Raw genomic sequence first — 14,601 nt, 5'->3', positions numbered from 1 at the left:
CACTGGAACATAGGTGATAAAGATTTGTCAAATAAACATCTTGCTTGTCTTGCTTTTTACATTGATTCTATCAGAAAAGAACAAGGCCAATTTCAATGGATTGTGATTGTGTCAATTCTGGAATAAGCAGTTCACACCAGTTTGTACCTCATTCTTCCATCACAAAACAAACTTTAAAAGTTTTTCCAATGTGGTTAATTGAAGACAGATTCTATTCTTTAATGCACATTTTCTCTGCATATTGAGGCGCAATGAAAAGTTTCCCAAACAGTCCGTACTATTCATTCATTCACTCTCATCAACTCCAACACTTTCTAACCAGCCTCTCAACACAATAGCCCCAAATGTACACCACAGTAAATCTACCCCAAAAGGGAAACACTGTAACAAATCAACACCTTTCATTCATCCGAGGAAGTAGTTATCAACCTCTCTCATTTAACAAAGAAAGCAGTCATCAACACCTTTCATAACCTCCCACAGGGTCTGACTTGGCCAGACCGCTCAGTGGTCCGCTAGCTAACAGAGAGGATCACCTAACAACACTCCTTTCATCCCTGTGCCATCTTGGTCGCAGTGATAGCCATCATTAACGTGAAAGGATGCACAGTGTTGTTTTATAATATTGTAGAGGGGGAGAGAGAGAAAGAAACATGAACTCCTCTTAGTCAGGTCCCAACTACTGGACATTTGTCAATCGCTCTTAGCCAATTAGGGTTAAGTGCCTTGCTCAAAGGCATATTGACAGATTTTCACCTAGTACGATCTGGAATTCAAACCGGAAAACTTTTGGATACTGGCCGAACGCTCTTAACCGCTAGGCTACCTGCTGCCTCTTTGTAGTCCAATGGACCACAACACTGTGTACCTAATTAGCAGAGTGCACAGATGCTGGGGATGGAGAGAGAGATGCTGGCATGCAGTCACCCCTCTTCATGTCGCATTGATCTGGGAATTAATAATTCTTCACTGACTGAGAGCCACACTATCAAATCGGCATATAATAACAACAAAGTCAGACTTTTATAATTAATATGGGGAATTTAGAATATTTAGAACATTTCATATTGTTTATTCAAATTCTGATCACCTGGAACTACTACACACTGTAAAGGGGTTGCCATGAATTTGACAGTAATTTACAGGCAACTCAGTGGCAAGCAAAATTCTGTATTTCATTTTACAGTACACCTACTGTAAAGTAGCTTAGTGATGAGCTTTGAGGGCACTATGGTGATGAACAATGAGCTGTAGTCAATGAATAGCATTCTCACATAGGTGTACGTTGTGTTAAGTGCAATAGAGATTGCATCATCTGTGGATTTTTTTATTTTATTTAACTAGGCAAGTCAGTTAAGAACAAATTCCTATTTACAACGACGGCCTACGAAAAGACAAAAGGCCTGCTGTGGGGATGGGGGCTGGGATAAAAAAATATATACATAGGACAAAACACACATCACGACAAGAATATCTGTTGTGGCGGTATGCAAATTGGAGTGGGTCTAGGGTTTATGGGACAATGGTGTGAGCCATGACCAGCTTTTCAAAGCACTTCATGGCTACAGACATGCGTAATACGGGTCGGTAGTCATTGAGGCATGTTACCTTCTTGGGCACAGGGACTATGGCGGTCTGCTTGAAACATGTTGGATTTACAGACTCCGTCAGGGACAGGTTGAAAATGTCAGTGAAGACACTTGCCAGTTGGTCAATGCATGAGTACACATCCTGGCAACCCGTCTGGCCCCGCGGCCTTGTGAATGTTGACCTGTTTAGAGGTCTTACTCACATCGGCTACGGAGAGCGTGATCACACAGTCATCTGGAACAGCTGATGCTCTCGTGCATGTTTCAGTGTTACTTGCTTCGAAGCGAGCATAGAAATGATTTAGCTCGTCTGGTAGGCTTGTGTCACTGGGCAGCTCTCGGCTGTGCTTCCCTTTGTAGTCTATAATAGTTTGCAAGCCTTGCCACATCCGACGAGCGTCGGAGCAGGTGTAGTACGATTCAAGCTTAGTCTTGTATTGATGCTTTGCCTGTTTGATGGTACGTCAGAGGGCATAGAGGGATTTCTCATAAGCTTCCGGCTTAAAGTCCCGCTCCTTGAAGTGGCAGCTCTAGCCTTTAGCTCAGTGCAGATGTTGCCTGTAATTCATGGCTTCTGGTTGGGGTATGTACGTACGGTCACTGTGGGAATGACATCATCAATGCACTTATTGATGAAGCCAGTGACTCGTGGTGTACCTCAATGCCATCGGAAGAATCCCGGAACATAATCCAGTTTGTGCTAGCAAAGCAGTCCTGTAGTTTAGCATCTGCTTCATCTGATCACTTTCTTATTGACCAAGTCAGTAAGAAAGTGATCTGCCTTACTCAAGAAAACAAAAAAGAGACCATGTGTCACGTCCTGGCCAGTATAAGTGTTAATTGGTATTGTAGTTTGGTCAGGACGTGGCAGAGGGTATTTGTTTTATGTGGTTCGGGGTGGTGTTTTGGAAAAAGGGTGTTTGATTTAGTATTTCCGGGTTTTTGGGTTATGATCTTTGTTTACGTATTTCTATGTTTATCTAGTTAGTTGTATGTCTATGTTTGGTTAATTGGGGTGGACTTCCAATTGAAGGCAGCTGTGGGGTGTTGCCTTTGATTGGAAGTCCTATATTAGTTGGGTGTGTTTGTTTGTTTAATTGTGGGAGATTGTTCTGTGTTTAGCCTTGTGCCTTGCCAGACTGTCAGTATATCGGTCGTTCGCTTGTTTTGTTATTTTTGTACGTTCATTTCGGGAAGTTAATAAATGTTCAAAATGAACAAACACAGTCCTGCTGCATTTTGGTCCTCCTTCACCGACGATAACCGTGACACCATGTTTGGATGCAGCTTTATTAACTCAATGATATATTATTTTTACATTGTTTGCAAACTGATATATGACATGTTTTAATGCCAAAATAACATGCAAAACAGGCAAAGAAATGTGGGTCTCAAAACAGGTGGGTCACTATAACCACATAGGAATTAAATTGGTACAGCTTTTTCACTCACAGGTGCAACAAATATAGCCTCTTACAAGGCAAACCGCAAAATACGTTAATGAGCCTGAAACAACAACACCATGCACCCATTAGTGGTCAAAAGGTTTTTAGCACTCCAAAGATACATTATGGTACTGTATTCTGTGGGGTGGAATTACAGTATCATTCGAAATACAGCAATTCTTTCCCTGCCAACAAAATGTTTTGACAATGCACCATCATTTACAGTATGTTGCAGTATAATGCTTCACAGTATTTTACAGTTGATTAATGTAAAAATGGACCATATAAATCACAGTTTTTATTACAGTGTAATGTTTGGTGTAATTCATTTAGGTAAATCCTATACAGTAAATGTTTTACACACCTTGTTTGATTGGTTCACTTCAGACCATGTCTCTCAATCCTATCAATCCTAATTGTTTGAAAAGGTTGCAAGTTGCCAATCCCACAATGCTGTACAGTTACAGTAATGTACTGTTAAACCAAGATTTCTTTGGAATTTACGGTATAATTTACCGTTTACGCTTCAAATCACCCAGAGTGCATTGCCATATATGGCAATTTTATGTAAATAATTAATACGGTACTTCTTAAAGTTGTACAGTGTGGGAATAACGTGGCTAAGAGTATTGGAGAAACATGCTTTTCAGAGTATTTTACTGTTGATAATACCTCAAATTAAATTGGCTACAACTGGGGTTGAAATGAAAACTTACAGAAGGGTAGCTCTCCAGGAACAGGGTTGGAGAGCCGTGCATTACAGTGTGCACACTAGCAGAAAGAGTCAGGTCAGGTGCCCCTTGAAACATGGATATTTACAGTACACTACCTCTGAAGGAGCAGATAGGCTGTGTGTAGAAGAGGCATGCTGGTGTGTGGACACTGTGGAGGTTTCGAAGCACGACCACATATCACACATACCCAGCCTAGCCCAGTCTGCAAAGCACTGGACATTATTTTAATCCCCCTGTCATAACTTTGGCCAGCCCAATCTGAACAATATTTTTTGGCATATTGGCTTGGAGGTGATAAGGCAAAGAACAACAGCTGCTACCAGCTTGGGCTGGTTAGATTTGGCTGATACCATTGATATATGTTTTCCCATACAACACCTCCTTTTCCTCTATCTGGTTTTGGGATCTAACTTTTATTACAATAAAAGCTCTGTATTTTTTTTATTTTTTGGGGGGGGGGGGGAGGCGAGATGAAAGAAGGTGGAAAAACCAATGTGAAAGATTTCCAGAAAGAAATGCCTTTGTTATATCTCTGTGTGATGTAAAAATAGAGAAATAATTATACTAATATCAAAAGGGCACAAAAGTTGAGGCGGGGGAAAAAAGACATAATATATATATCACCATGTTATCAGAATATCCTGGAGGTGGAATAATAAAGGGCCTCGGGAGTGTGGACAGAGTGACTATTTTTTGTCTTATCATCCACTGGTGTGGGGGGGGGGGGATTATCAGGAAACTGCAGACTGCCAGGCTGGAATTCTAATGGTAATAATGGGGTGTCTGATGGTATATCTTCTACAGCTTATCTTCTCCATTATCTCCCCTTATCACCTCAGTCATCGGGGCAAATTAATGGAGCTCTTTCAGACCTCCTCTTTTTTATCTGCTCTGCAGAGGGCACCCCAGAGAATGGAATAAGCTAAATATTAAAATACTCTGCTCACTGTGAATCGCATGGCCAGATAACATGCAGGGGCAATGCGTTCCATTGAAGGGGGAGCAGAAAAATCCTCCTCACCCTTTAACAACCTTTTTGTCCTCTGCTATAACTGTCTGTGCTGATGGGCTGGCTCTCAGGCTCACCACATTCCCCCAACCATACTTGAGGTTTTACTTTGACGTTTAACCCAATGATAGGGGGTGAGACGTACACACTGTAGTACAGTACACACTGTATTAAAGTACATACAGGTCATGTACGTTGACCTAATGTTTGTTAGAAGGGTTGAAATAGTTAAATGATTTAAACACACTAGCTGTTACTCTGATAACACCAAGGCAGTCCAATGACATAAGGTGAGCAGAACAGACTGCATTATATACAAGTTAAACACTTTACTTGAACCCTCGGTAATAAGGGTTGCATAACACTGTCATAACAATGACATAACATATATCATAAACAGCCACGGACATAGCCATTATGAAATATATAGATATATTTTTAGAAACATGTAAACAATGTGTAAACAAATGCCATATGAGGGCAGTGGTTTGTATGAGGCCAAAGGTTTAGGACAGGTCATCAGAATGTGTTGGGTGATATGACCCCGAATCAATGATAAATTACTATACAAATCTTCCCACAAGCACACAGAAAAATTATATTTAATGCAGTTACTTGTAGTAGAGTTAAAAATACACTGAACAAAAATATAAATGCAACAAGATTTTACTGAGTTACAGTTCATATAAGGAAATCAGTCAATTTAAATAAATTCAGTAGGCCCTAATCTAAGGATTTCCCATGGCTGATGGAACACATGGATACATTGTATTAAATCATACACTTCTAAGAAATAGTATGAAAAGAGCAACAACAAAAAAGTAGGCTGCACTACCTCAAGAATAACGGTTGCAAAAATTACCACATTTCACAAAACTCCAGAACATTTTGTATACAAGTATTTACAAATGATTGTGACCATTCATTATATAGTATATAGGCCTACTGCTATAATGATGATGATTTCTTCCAAATAGCTTGCATATTTCCACACATGCTGTATTTTTTCAACATGTAGATTGTATTTCACAATAGAGAGCCAGAGACCTTATTACAATCAACTTTTAATTCGTAAATATTTCAGTAGCCTGTGTTTTCTGTGTTTTAATAAAGCAACACAAAAGACAGATAAAAAGTAATTTATGTTTAAATTGCCTTGGATTACTTTGCTTCCTTCGGGACATGCTTAGGCTGCTGAAATATTTACGAATCAATAGTTGATCGTAATGATGACTCTCACTCTCTATTGTGAAATACATTCTATATGTTGAAGATAATACAGCATGTGTTTAAATATCTTTTTTTAATAAAGCAACACAAAAAATAGAGAAATAGAAACTTACATTTAAATTGCCTTGGATTGCTCTGCTTCCTTCGGGACATGCCTGCTCAGTGCTCAGAGCTGAGAGCTGCTCACTTGATTCCTTCTATTATTTTCTCAAATATGCCTTTTGATTCCTCCAAACGCCAACCACTATATAGGTATTGAACAGTAGGCTACATGTATGTAACTGACATAAAACGACTCAAGCACCCGTGGTGTATTTAGCTTCTCTCTTCTCTCGCGCTCGTACCTAGTCCTTTGAGAGGGCTGTAGTTCTCTGATGTGCGCGTGAACTGAAGCGAGACGTCGACAGAGGAAAGAAAACACCTCCCGGTGTTCCATTGCTGTAGGCGCAATACTCTCAGGACCAGTGGGGCCCCTTCATTCAGGGCAGGTGAGCCCCACCTGTTTTGAACCCCACATTATTAGCAAAAAAACTGAAAATAATAATATATATATATCATTGAGTTAATAAAGCCGGGCTTGTCTGTTTTTTTTGAGCTTGCCTGTTTTGCATGTTATTTTTGCATTATTATGTCTCACATATCAGTTGGCAAACAATAAAAAATATATATATAATTGAGCTACTATAGCCGCATACAAACATGGTCTCTTTTTTGTTTTCTTGAGTATGGCAGCTCCAAAATGCAGGTGTTTCAGCCTAGCTCAGTGCTTTCTGTGGTGGTGGGGCAAGCCAGCAGAAAATACAGAGCGTTGCACCGTGATTGGCTCAGTGTTCTGTCACTCATCTGGACACTATGATACCGCCAAGTCTAAGGGTAGACTTAGAAAATTCTAGCCCTTTGGGTGCTGCCATAGAGTTACATTAGAAGTGCCCATCCAAGAAGGCTCAAGGTCATTGGTCACAGATAAAATGATGTCAAATCACGTTATATGTACAACAGCTTTGATTGGACTGATCATGTCAACATCATACTTTCAAAATCTTAGCTAGCAGTCACCATCATGAATCAAGTCGACAATCGACTGGCAAATCCTTTTTAATCCTTGTCATATGAAGATAAATAATAAATAGAAATCATAGATTGAAACGTATTGGTGCTCATCAGCCATAAAATTTATACAACAAGTTATAAATTGTAAATTCAACAATGCGTGGTTTGGAAGGAATCAGTGAAAGTGGCTGTGTGATCCCAAATCTGGGATTAAGGGGCTCTTTTCCAAGTTTAAAATGATAAACATTCAACATTGGCCATGCACTCAAAACAATTGTTAACGCAGAACTACAAAAACTTGACTTCAGTGAGTTCACGACAGCTGGGAAGTCGGGAATAAACGAGCTCCGACAGGGAAAATACATTTTGAACTGTCATCCAACTCAGAATTGTAAATCTGGCCTCTTTCACAAGCTACGACATGAAGATCAATGACGACGTCATGATTCAACCTTGTTTTTTTTCCTGAGTTCCCAGTTGTTTTGAAAGCACCATAAATCCAGAGAATGCAAAACTTTGATGACTTAATTTGGCCACGAAGGACCGCCGCGCCACCTTCGTGTTCAAGTGAGCAAAGCACAACAAGGTGAGTCCAAAAATGTACTGTATGCTGCTGCATAAATGATGCCAGGGAGATATGTATACTGTAGTTAAGAAAGTAATACTAAGTGTATGTTGTGTAGTAAGATGTTAGTAGCCCATGTGCCTCACCCTAATAATTTTGTCTATTTACCCCTCTTATTTTTGCCAACTGTTCTGACTTGGTGGTGCACATGTAGCCTATAACCTGTTTTATAGAATTGTAATCATTGAATATTGTAAGAGCTTTCATTGTCTGCTTATATGCCCCCTTTATTTATCCTACAGTTCTGACTTGGTGTACAGGGAGAACACTGTAAGAACGGCCCATGTTCTGAATTCTGTACATTTCAAAAGTGCTAAACACTTGCTCGTTAATGTCTTAATCAAAATTACAGATCCGCTTGTTGTCCCCTTATGACATAGTTTGTACATCTCAATTGTCATTAGAAACCACATTTGTTGAAGCAAGTCAGCCATATCAGCTATGTTTTTTTAAAAGGCAGTAAATAAGCCGAAATGAACTGTTTTGCTGCCAGACAAGGCTCTGCTGATAGCCAGGTATAGCAGTGGTAAGATGTGGGACTGCTGTTGGGACAGCTTTATGTAGGCCCTAACAGTTTGTGGGCACCGTTTGTCACCGTTATAGTGCAATTAATGTGTTAGTGTTGTGTTGTGTAATGGCTTTGTTGGCATGCATCCCACTTTTCTTTGGCCCCACCAAGATTTATGTGCTACAATCGCCACTGCTCAGGACACACACTTTTCATGCCACTTTGATACAGCTACAAGCAGAAATGATTTTCGTAGCAGGTTGGGAGAGATTTTTCCATAACCCTTACTCTTTTTCTAACCTCAACCTGTCTCCTAATCTGCTATGTTAATTATCCTAACCTGCTGCATCAATTCTCCTCTATTCATCAAGGGGGATGCCGATCAGACAAACTCATTAACCTGTTATGGCTAGGGGGCAGTATTTTCACAGCTGGATAAAAAACGTGCCCGATTTAATCTGATTATTAGTCCTGCCCAGAAACTAGAATATGCATATAATTATTAGCTTTGGATAGAAAACACTCCAAAGTTTCTAAAACTGTTTGAATGGTGTCTGTGAGTATAACGGAACTCATTTGGCAGGCCAAAACGTGAGAAGATTCTGTACAGGAAGTACCCTGTCTGACCATTTCTTGAACTTCTTTGCCATCTCTATCCATTACAAAGGATCTCTGCTCTAACGTGACACTTCCTACGGCTCACATGGTCTCTCAGAGCCCGGGAAAAAGATGAATGATGTAATTCAAAGCCCTGGCTGAAACACGCGAGCGCTTTTGCTAAGTGGTCTATCAGAGGACAAAGGGCTTACGCTCGTGCACTGGCCGCCCCCGTCTTTGTGTTTTTCCCTCTATTTGCCGAAACACAGATTCCCGGTCGGAATATTATCGCTTTTTTACGAGAAAAATGGCATAAAAATTGATTTTAAACAGCGGTTGACATGTTTCGAAGTACGGTAATGAAATATTTAGAAATCTTTTGTCACGAAATGCGCCATGCGCACGACCCTTATTTACCATTCGGATAGTGTCTAGAACGCACGAACAAAACGCCGCTATTTGGATATAACGATGGATTATTTTGGACCAAACCAACATTTGTTATTGAAGTAGAAGTCCTGGGAGTGCATTCTGACGAAGAACAGGAAAGGTAATTAAACTTTTCTAATAGTAAATCTGATATTGGTGAGTGCTAAACTTGGTGGGTGTCTAAATAGCTAGCCCTGTGATGCCGGGCTATCTACTGAGAATATTGTAAAATGTGCTTTCACCGAAAAGCTATTTTAAAATCGGACATATCGAGTGCATAGAGGAGTTCTGTATCTATAATTCTTAAAATAATTGTTATGTTTTTTGTGAACGTTTATTGTGAGTAATTTAGTAAATTCACCGGAGGTTTGCGGGGGGTATGCTAGTTCTGAACGTCACATGCTAATGTAAAAAAGCTGGTTTTTGATATAAATATGAACTTGATTGAACAAAACATGCATGCATTGTATAACATAATGTCCTAGGGTTGTCATCTGATGAAGATCATCAAAGGTTAGTGCTGCATTTAGCTGTGGTTTTGTTTTTTGTGACATTATATGCTAGCTTGAAAAATGGGTGTCTGATTATTTCTGGCTGGGTACTCTGCTGACATAATCTAATGCTTTGCTTTCGCTGTAAAGCCTTTTTGAAATCGGACAGTGTGGTTAGATAAAGGAGAGTCTTGTCTTTAAAATGCTGTGAAATAGTCATATGTTTGAAAAATTGAAGTTTTTGTATTTTTGAGGAATTTGTAATTCGCGCCACGCCTATCATTGGATATTGGAGCAGGTGTTCCGCTAGCGCAACGTCTAGATGTAAGAGGTTAAAGTGTCCAGTGTCTAAAAAACACTATTTTGCTCATAACAGATTATTTTACCCTTTTGTGTGTGTACTTTACTGTATTTATACTTGGGATATTGCTTTTCAAGAGTAAAATTTAAAATATCATGTTACATATTTGTCATTTAGCAGATGCTCTTATCCAAAGCAATTAGGGTTAAGTGCCTTGCTCATGAGCATATTAACCTGTTGGGGTGTAGGGGGCAGTATTTTCACAGCTGGATGAAAAACGTACCCAATTTAAACAGGTTACTTCTCTGGCCCAGAAACTAGAATATGCATATTATTAGTAGATTTGGATACGAAACACTCTGAAGTTTCTAAAACTGTTTGAATGGTGTCTGTGAGTATAATCAAACTCATATGGCAGGCAAAAACCTGAGAAAAATCCAACCAGGAAGTGGAAAGTCTGGGAATTGTGGTTCTTCTTTTGATTCTCTATCGAAACTACAGTGTCTGTGGGGTGACGTTGCACTTCCTAAGGCTTCCATTGGCTGTCAACAGCCTTCAGAAAGTGGTTTGAGCATTCTCCTGTCACTGGGCAGATAATAGGAGCTCAGTTACTGAGTGGACTGCCTGGCAACAAAGGGATTGGATATGCTCGGTCCCGCGAGCACGCCGTTCTTTCTTTTTCTTCTTGAATGAATATGCTATTGTCCGGTTGGAATATTATCACAATTTTACGTTAAAAATACCATAAAGATTGATTTTAAACAGCATTTGACACGCTTCTAAGTACAGTAATGGAACATTTAGACTTTTCGTCTCTGGTACTGCGCTTGCGCGGTATGCCTTTGGATAGTGACCTGAAAGCACGAACAAAACGGAGGTATTTGGACATAAATATAGATTATTTTGAACAAAAACAACATTTCTTGTGGAAATAGCAGTCCTGGGAGTGCATTCTGACGAAGATCAGCAAAGGTAAGACAATATTTCTAATACTAATTCTGAGTTTAGCTTGCCCCGAACTTGGCGGGTGTCTGTATAGCTCACTGTGATGGCTGAGCTATGTACTCAGAATTCTGAAAAATGTGCTTTCTCCGTAAAGCTATTTTAAAATCTGACACAGCGGTTGCATCCAGGAGTAGTCTATCTATAATTCTTTAAATAATTGTTATATATTTTGTCAACGTTTATGATGAGTATTTTTGTAAATTGATGTGCACATTCACCGGGAGTTTTGGTGGGAATACATTTTCTGAACATCACGCGCCAATGTAAAATGCTGTTTTTGGATATAAATATGAACTTTATCAAACAAAACATACATGTATTGTGTAACATAATGTCCTAGGAGTGTCATCTGATGAAGATCGTTAAAGGTTAGTGCTTCATTTAGCTGTGTTTTGGGTTTTATTGACACGTCCTTGCTTGGAAAATGGCTGTGTGATTATTTTTGTCTGTACTCTCCTAACATAATCCAATCTTTTGCTTTCACTGTAAAGCCTTTTTGAAATCGGACAATGTGGTTACATCAAGAAGAAGTGTATCTTTAAAATGGTGTAAAATAGTTGTATGTTTGAGAAAGTGAATTATGACATTTTGTTGTTTTTGAATTTGCCGCCCTGATATTTCACTGGCTGTGTCCCGCAGGTAGCCCATAGAAGTTAACCTCTATGGGCTAGGTGGGACGCAAGCGTCCCACCCGTGGTGCACTCCATCAACAGCAGGTGCATTTCAAGAGCGGCAAATTTGAATCCAAATAAATGTCAAAATTCTAATTTTTCAAACATACAACTATTTTACACCCTTTGAAAGATAAACATCTCCTTAATCTAACCACGTTTTACGATTTCAAAAAGGTTTTACGGCGAAAGCATAAATTTAGAGTATGTTAGGACAGTACATTTACAAGAGTTGTGTGTAATGTTGTGCCAATTCAAAGACAGGCGTCACCAAAACCATAAAATCAGCTAAAATTATGCACTAACCTTTTACAATCTCCAACAGATGACACTCCTAGGACATTGTGTTAGACAATGCATGCATTTGTAGTTCTATCAAGTTCATATTTATATCCAAAAACAGCGTTTTACTGTGGCGTTGATGTTCAGGAAATCGTTTCCCTCCAATAACCGGCATTCAAGTCAGCACCACAAATTAAATAATTAAAATTAGAAAACATTGGTAAAATATTATATTGTCATTTAAAGAATTATAGATTTACATCTCTTGCACGCAATAAACTTGCCAGATTTAAAAATAACCTTACTGGGAAATCACACTTTGCAATAATCTGAGCACTGCGCCCAGAAAAATACGCGTTGCGATACAGACTAGCCGCCATGTTGGGGAGATCTAAAATCGAAAATACTATGTAAATAATCCATTACCTTTGATTCTCTTCATCAGATGTCACTTCCAGGTATCACAGGTCCATAACGAATGTAGTTTTGTTCAAAAAAGCTCATCATTTATGTCCAAAAATCTCCGTCTTGTTAGCACATGATCTAAGCCCGCCGGACTTCACTTCATGAACGAGGGGAAAAAATATATTTACGTTCGTTCAAACATGTCAAACGTTGTATAGCATAAATCATTAGGGCCTTTTTTAACCAGAACATGAATAATATTCAAGGTGGACGAATGCATTCTCTTTTATAACGTATTGGAACGAGGGTACCCAACATGAACTCGCGCGCCAGGTGTCTAATGGGCCATCATCGTTCCATGGCTCTTGTTCGGTCAGATCTCCCTCCAGAAGACTCAAAACACTTTGTAAAGGCTGGTGACATCTAGTGGAAGCAATAGGAAGTGCCAAAATATTCCTCAGCCCCTGTGTTTTTCAATGGCATAGGTATAAAGGTAATACAACACATCAGGTATCCACTTCCTGTCAGAATCTGTCTCAGGGTTTTGCCTGCCAAATGAGTTCTGTTATACTCACAGACACCATTCAAACAGTTTTAGAAACTTTAGAGTGTTTTCTATCCATATATAATAAGTATATGCATATTCTAGTTACTGGGTAGGATTAGTAACCAGATTAAATCGGGTAAAAAATGTTATCCAGCCGTGCAAATACTGCCCCCTAGCCCTAACAGGTTAACCTGTTGGGGGTAGGGGGCAGTATTGACACGGCCGGATAAAAAACGTACCCGATTTAATCTGGTTACTACTCCTGCCCAGTAACTACAATATGCATATAATTATTGGCTTTGGATAGAAAACACCCTAAAGTTTGAATGGTGTCTGTGAGTATAACAGAACTCATATGGCAGGCAAAAACCTGAGACGATTCTATATGGGAAGTAGCCTGTCTGACAAGTTGTTGTTCATCTGGGCTCATTTTATTGAAGACTGAGGATCTTTGCTCTAACGTGACACTTCCTACGGCTCCCATAGGCTCTCAGAGCCCGGGAAAAAGCTGAACGATATCGAGGCAGCCTCTGGCTGAAACACATTATCGCTTTTGGCAAGTGGCTGATCAGAGTACTATGGGCTTAGGCGCGTGCCCGAGTCGACCCCATGCTTTATTTTCTTTCGTCTGTTTACCTAAATGCAGATTCCCGGTCGGAATATTATTGCTTTTTTACGAGAAAAATGGCATAAAAATGGATTTTAAACAGCGGTTGACATGCTTCGAAGTACGGTAATGGAATATTTAGAATTTTTTTGTCACGAAATGCGCCATGCTCGTAACCCTTATTTACCCTTTCGGATAGTGTCTTGAACGCACGAACAAAACGCCGCTATTTGGATATAACTATGGATTATTTGGGACCAAACCAACATTTGTTATTGAAGTAGAAGTCCTGGGATTGCATTCTGACGAAGAACACCAAAGGTAATAACATTTTTGTTATAGTAAATCTGACTTTGGTGAGTGCTAAACTTGCTGGGTGTCTAAATAGCTAGCCCTGTGATGCCGGGCTATCTACTGAGAATATTGCAAAATGTGCTTTCACCGAAAAGCTATTTTAAAATCGGACATATCGAGTGCATAGAGGAGTTCTGTATTTATAATTCTTAAAATAATTGTTATGCTTTTTGTGAACGTTTATCGTGAGTAATTTAGTAAATTCACCGGAAGTTTGCGGGGGTATGCTAGTTCTGAACGTCACATGCTAATGTAAAAAGCTGGTTTTTGATATAAATATGAAGTTGATTGAACAAAACATGCATGTATTGTATAACATAATGTCCTAGGTGTGTCATCTGATGAAGATCATCAAAGGTTAGTGCTGCATTTAGTTGTCTTCTGGGTTTTTGTGACATTATATGCTAGCTTGAAAAATGGGTGTCTGATTATTTCTGGCTGGGTACTCTGCTGACATAATCTAATGTTTTGCTTTTGTTGTAAAGCCCTTTTGAAATCGGACAGTGTGGTTAGATTAACGAGAGTCTTGTCTTTAAAATGGTGTAAAATAGTCATATGTTTGAGAAATTGAAGTAATAGCATTTCTAAGGTATTTGAATAACGCGCCACAGGATTCCCCTGGCTGTTACGTAGGTGGGACGATTTCGTCCCGCCGGCCCTAGAGAAGTTAACCTCTTGACGTTACCCTAGGATGGGGGCGCCACAGCGCATTTTGGAAAAAA

At 39.5% G+C, this 14,601-nt stretch overlaps 1 protein-coding gene across 1 annotated transcript in view; it reads right to left on the bottom strand.

The window, feature by feature from the left end:
- LOC106588221 (zinc finger protein ZFPM2) overlaps window positions 1–6,375 on the bottom strand; it is a 103,885-nt gene extending 97,510 nt beyond the window's left edge. The window contains exon 1 of the mRNA XM_014176998.3: window positions 6,121–6,375. Coding sequence (XP_014032473.2) covers window positions 6,121–6,160 — 40 coding nt within the window. The 5' untranslated portion in view covers window positions 6,161–6,375. The remainder of the gene's footprint in view (window positions 1–6,120) is intronic.
- Window positions 6,376–14,601: the final 8,226 nt, after the last annotated feature.

Source organism: Salmo salar, chromosome 27 (assembly GCF_965601325.2).
Source record: "Salmo salar chromosome 27, fSalSal1, whole genome shotgun sequence".
Classification (NCBI taxonomy): domain Eukaryota; kingdom Metazoa; phylum Chordata; class Actinopteri; order Salmoniformes; family Salmonidae; genus Salmo; species Salmo salar.
The sequence above is the reverse complement of the archived record's forward strand: the minus strand, read 5'-3'. Positions and strand labels throughout refer to the sequence as shown.